The sequence below is a fragment of the Elaeis guineensis genome, chromosome 10 (genome assembly GCF_000442705.2).
Source record: "Elaeis guineensis isolate ETL-2024a chromosome 10, EG11, whole genome shotgun sequence".
Classification (NCBI taxonomy): domain Eukaryota; kingdom Viridiplantae; phylum Streptophyta; class Magnoliopsida; order Arecales; family Arecaceae; genus Elaeis; species Elaeis guineensis.
Window position 1 is genome coordinate 73,849,541 of NC_026002.2, and position 6,395 is coordinate 73,855,935.

The 6,395-nt window shown below is 35.2% G+C and overlaps 1 protein-coding gene across 1 annotated transcript; it reads right to left on the reverse strand.

Moving 5' to 3' along the window:
• Positions 1–873: 873 nt before the first annotated feature.
• LOC105042768 (osmotin-like protein) lies at positions 874–1,931 on the reverse strand. Its single transcript, XM_010920087.4, has one exon. The coding sequence runs from the start codon at positions 1,888–1,890 to the stop codon at positions 1,108–1,110; it is 783 nt and encodes a 260-aa protein (XP_010918389.1). The 5' UTR covers positions 1,891–1,931; the 3' UTR covers positions 874–1,107.
• Between the last annotated feature and the right edge of the window lie 4,464 nt (positions 1,932–6,395).

Genomic DNA, 6,395 nt, shown 5'->3' on the forward strand with positions numbered 1-6,395 from the left:
TTCAAATCCATTTTCATATTCAAATCAATCCAAATATGAATAAATATTTGAAAATCCGATTCACATCCATATCCATATACACATCTATTAAAAAAAAATAGATATACATATAGATAGATAACTATCCGATCCGCATCTGAATATCCGAATCTATATATAATTTTATATAATTTTATATAATATTTATTTATTTTTTAAAAAATATATAACTATATAAATTATTATTAATTTAATTTATCATCTATTTAATAATATATTTAATTTTATAATTATAAAATTTAATTATTTAAATAATTTTTATATTTTCAATATCCAAATTATACCTATATTTATTTAGAATAAATATAATTTTAATTTTTTATTTAAATAATATTTATATTTATTAAATAAAATAAATATGAATATAAATATAATGATACCCCATCCGTATCAGATTTCAGCCCAACTTCCAGGTGTCTTAATTGAAAAAAGCCTCTGAATTTCTGTAGAAATTTATTTCCCAATCCTGTACTTTTAACTTTTCCGTGCTTTTCTACCTCTAGCACTTTTACCAACTTGTTTCGGTTAAAGTAAAACATCGTTTTTACTTTTATTTATTTATTTATTTTTTGATACAACTTTTATTTTTTCAAGCCTTTCTATCTTTTCCTTAAAAAACTTTTAAAAAAAAACTTTTTGGTTAGGCGCGCCGCGCAACATTTCTCTTTTTTCCAAACGGCGTACCGCCGGTCCGCTAACTCTGCGCTGCACCGATCGCAATGGAGAAAACAAACAAAGTGTGCCCCACAACAGAACAGACAGAGCACCACATTTCCCGTCCCCTACCACTGGAAAAGCCTCCAGCTTTCCAACATAAAGCATCCCTCGTCTTAATTTCCCCACTCCCAAATCAAACCAAAACTTATCTTAAAAGTTCAAAGTTAATACATATTCTTTTAACGCTACCAGATCACCATACAACCATAAGCTGGCCATTACATCGGCCCATCCACATCTTAACCTTTGTAGAAGAAAATAACAACATAGAGACTGCTACTAGAACGTTAAAGAGCCACAAGTTCCTAACAACAGAGAGAAAGAGACTACAAATGAAAGCAGCATTCAGGATCAGTGGCAAAAGATGACCTTAAGCTCTTTGGGAGACTCGCAGTCATGGGTGAGCGAGGGGCTGTCGTGAGCGTACGTAAACGTAGCCGGGCACGCATGCTTGAAGAACTCCGAGTATGTCGACGCCCGGCACGTGCGAGGGTTGTTGTACTTGTTCCGGCAGCACAGCTCGTCGGTACCGAAGGCCTGGCACCCACTCTTACACCCAATCACATGGCCCCCCACCGGTGCCCGCACCTGGAGCACGTCGGGACACGTGGCGAGGAGGTTGGCGCGGCATCCGACGACGGGGCACTGGCCCTTGCCCTCGTGTGGGGTGACGGTCATGCCCACGTTGAAGCCGTCGACGAGGCTGACGCCGTAGGAGGAGAGGTCGCGGCGGCCGCCGTGGTGGAGGGTGATCTGGGCGAGGGTGGCAGGGGCGGCGCCGCCGAGGCCGCCGCACTCGAGGCGGCCGCCGCAGTCGCCGGTGGCGCAGGAGAAGCGGCCGCCGGAGAAGGTGCAGCCAGTCCGACCCCAGATGCGGCCGGACCAGTGGTGGGTCGGGGCAGGGAAGGACCGGTGGGTCAGAGTCGAGAGGGCGAAGCCGCCCTTCTCGAGAACGTCGTGGCCGGAGTTGGGCTGGACGGCCGGCCACACCGTGAAAGGACAGTTGTTGACCACGGTCAACGTCATGGCCGGGTACTGGGCCGCCACCTGCTGGACCACGATAAGAAAGAGCAAGGAGTAGAAGGTTAATGATATGAGCGGAAAGCTAGAACAAGAGGAGGAGGAGGAAGCCATGCTATGTGTCGGCCGGTGAGTAGGGAGATGGCGGCATGATGGGAGGATTTATAGGCGTTGTTAGGAGCTTCTGGGCTCTTGGGAAGGTGTACAGTGTGGTGTTGTGGTGGTCCGGCGGGCCATTTAGAGATGGTTCTGACTGTCCACGTGGCTGATTTAGATAAGTGAGCTTTAAGAAGTTTTATGCGAGCGTTTACTGCGTTCCAGTGGGAGTCAGTTTTCTATTCCGCGAAAGAAAAGCGGGGTGTGGGGTGGGGGTGGAAGAACGTCGCGTCTGGGGCTCGTTTTTTGAGGCAGGTTGGATGCTTTGGTTTTCTTTTAAAAAGGGATGTTACTTGCCTTTTGTTTTCTTCGATCTTTATTTTATTTTCTAGTCTTTTTCTAGTGGCTAAGCATGCACATGGTTTGGGGCATTATTGGGTTGCCGTATTTGAACAGTGGATGCCAGAGGCAATGGTCAATATTGGTCATCACTCATCACTAGGATATCTAGTTGTCGTACGTCATGTAATTTTGAATTTTGGAACGAAAGCAACACCTACCTGGCACTGGATATTAAAATTTCAAATCTCCTATCATGCGTTTTGATGAGGGTAATTAGGAAAGTGATTTCATTAATAAAAATTGAGATTTCAAAAATTCTAGAGAGCATGCTTCACGCTCCAAAACGCATCCAAGCTTTTATACTCCATTTTGCATCGGGATCAGGGGTTTAGTTGTATCCTAGCATCAAATCCTCAACATTTCAGATTTCATCTATGCATTCCACGCAGCCTTAATCTAATTTACGCAGTAATTGCAGTTGCACTGTGTCTGCATTCTCGCCAAAGATGACAAATTTATGGTATTGCACTGGTTTCCCAACAGATTATTTAAAGATCATTTATATTTGTTTGCCGCTCAAATCTATTCGAACAGGATTAATTAAATGCGGAAGAATCTAGAACTCGAGAACACGGCCATAAAAAACAAAAAAGGTACAAAGGGTTCTGAGCCAAAGTTATCACGAAAGAAATGCGTCTGAACACTGGCAGTGGATAAGGACGCCGGGGCATCGATTCCGCCACTACCGTAAAAAACAGGTGGTGGTCTTCGTTTTATCTTCACGCGGTTGGCTCGGAATCGCCCTAGGCGCTTGCCTGTAGAGGAAGTGCCAACCCACCCTCAATTCTACCCCCATGGCATTCGGATGGCTTCCCATTTAACCCCAGTTCTAGCATGTCTATTAATGCGTGCCGCGGACCGGTTCGGACTCCCACTTACCGAGTATCCAACGCAGCGTCTCTTCTAGATTTTACAGCGGCCTTCGTGCTAAAACAAATCCAAAGACCTTGGGTAAGAATAGAAGGAAAAGCATTGGACGGTATTAGTGTATAAATACGTACAAATCATACGTAGCGATGTTAGTTTTATTGGCGTGTATATAAGCAAAGCATTAAATATCTGCAAATTGGATGGGCCGGAGGGACGCCACGACAAGTCTTGAAGCATGGTGGATAATGCGGAATCATGCATTAATAATTATTTAATTAAAAAAATTTATTTATATTTTTTAAATTAAAAATTTAAATTTATATATTCATTCATAAATAACATGATCGATTTGTAATGAGCCTGATAAACTATTGCTGTAATATTTCTTAGTCTACATAAGCTATCGGTTGGATCGATTTGGATATCATTTACAACAATTTACGATCTCATTCAAAAAGACTAATTGAAAGATATTATTTAAATTTTTTAATTCTACATAAGTATTCAAAATTTTTTCACACTACAAAAAATAGAGTTTTTACCAATACAAGATTTATCTAGGCAAAATTTTACATAGGTAAAGAGCACAATTAATTACGTAAAAAATAAACATCGATAAAACTAAAATAATTAGCTACGCTACTAAAAATATCGTAAAAACTAATTATCGACGTATAATTAGAATCAAAAATTAACATAATTACCTACGTAAAAATAAAGCATAGAAAAAATACAATTATTGCCTATGCAACATTAACGTCAGTAAATATTTATCTAAAATAAAAAAATTTAAATAACAAAATATTTTTCAATGAAAACTTTGCGTAGGCAATAATTTTAATTACCTACGCTTCATTTATACGTAGGTAATTAGCATTATCGCCAATGCTACTTTTCCAATAGTAAATATTTTATGAAATTAAAAATTAATAAAAAATAAAATTATTGTTTGATGTAAAAGGCAATTAAGCTAATTACCTACAATCCATAGAAACGTAGGCAATTAGGAAATATTGCCTACGCAACATTTGCGTTGGCACATATTATCCAAAAATAAAAAATTAACTAAAAAAATATTTATCGATGGATATTTAGAATCAGCAATTAACATAATTACCTATGCTATATAGATGCGTAGGAAATTATGATTATTGCCTACATAAAATTAGCTTCAGCAAATATTTTCTCAAAATAAAAAAATTAATTAAAAAAATAGTTGCCGATGTGTAATTTTACGCCGATAATTAGCCTAATTGCCCACTCTTCTAGATTACATAGGTAATTACGTTAATTTCTGACACTAATTTTGCATCGAAAAATATTTTTTTAATTAATTTTTTATTTTAAAAAATTATTTTTTGATGTAAAATTAGCGTCGGTAATTATATAATTGCCCACGCAATCAGGATGTGTAGGCAATTAGACTTATTGCCCACGCAAAAATAACGTAGGAAATAAGGTATCATTTTCTATGCTTATCTCTTTTGTAGCTAATTAAGATAACTGCCAATGCTAACGTTACATCGCTAAATATTTTTTTAATTAATTTTTATATTTTAAAAAATATTTATCGATGCTAATTTTGCATAGGTAATATAGCCTAATTGCCTTTGCTTTATTTTTGCATAGAAAATAATGTTAAGTCCTGATGCAAAATTAATGTTGGTAAATATTTTTTAATTAATTTTTTTAATTAATTACCTATGTAAATTTATAGCATAGGCAATTAGGCTTATTGCCTATATAAAATTAATATCAAAAATATTTTTTTAAAATAAAAAATTAATTAAAAAAATATTTGCCAATGCACAGTTAGTGTAGGTAATAACTCTAATTGCCTACGCTTATGGCTTACGTAGCTAATTATTTTTTAATTAATTTTTTTATAAATAATTTATCGATATAATTTTAGAATCTAAAGTCCATCTTCATCGTTTATTATCTAAATAATTATTATTAGAGTATCATTATAAAATTCTATCTCAATCTAGTAGCCCTAGCTACGTCAACCAATAAAATTCGATTTCGATAGCCACGTACGACAACATAATGATATGATAAATAGAGGCCATCGATAGGTTCAAAAATTTATAACGATAATTTTGATAATATTTATATATATTATCAAAATTTTACTTCAATCAGACGTCATTATCATAGTTAATTTAGCACGAAATGATTTTGACCGTTAAATAAATAATGAGTGATCAAAAGACCAAACGACATCCAATTAAGGCAATTTTTTCAATAATGATCTTTGCTACTACTTTCATCATTTGTACGGTGGTGATTATAAAATTCAAACTGCACTTATATAAATAATTCAAAACTATATGTCTCTTGATACTCATTCTTAAAGTCCTTAAGTAATCATATTTGTATTTTTGTAAAATCTGCTTAACATGCATGGTTCATATATGTACGATTAGAATTTTACGATCATCACCGTACAAAAGATGAAAGTAGTACGAAAGATCATTTATCTAAAGAATCACCTTAATTGAATGTTGTTTGGCCTTTTAATCACTTATTTTTTATTTAACGGCTGAAATTATCCTGTGCTAAATTAATCATGATAATAATGTCTGATTGAAGTAAAATTTCGATAGTGTACTATAAATATCACTAAAATTATCATTGTAAATTTTTAGATCAATCAATAGTCTTTATCTATCAGATCATCATGCGGTCATTCATGACCGTCGAAATCAAATTTTATTGATCGATATAGCTAGGGCTATTGGATCGAGGTGATTTTTTGTGAGGATACTCTAACAATAATTATTTAGATAATGAATCATGAAGATGAACTTTAAACTCTAAAATTATACTGGCTATTTAGATAATGATAAATTATTTTTTATTTAAAAAAATTTAAAAAAATCATTTATCGAGGCATAGTTTTTAAAGCAAATAAGTATAATTTCCTACACTTAAAAATTGAGTAGGTAACGAGGATAATTTCTTACGCTAAATTAGCATCAGCAAAAGTTTTTATTTTATATTAATTTTTTAATTTTAATAAAATATTTGTCGATACTAATTTAGCATATGTAAATATTATATTTGTTGATGGTATATTCTATGTAGGTAATAACTGTTATTGTCGATATAAAATTTGCATCGACAAATAGTTGCAAATATAAAATCCGAGGAAACCCATTTTCCTCCGCGTAATTTCGTCTCCCGCCCCTACCCTCCTATTTACCCCGAACCGACTCCCTCCCGAACCCACTCCCACACCCCCATTT

Coding starts and splice junctions, on each gene's coding strand:
- LOC105042768 (XM_010920087.4), bottom strand. CDS start 1,890: ATGGCTTCCTCCTCCTCCTCTTGTTCTAGCTTTCCGCTCATATCATTA.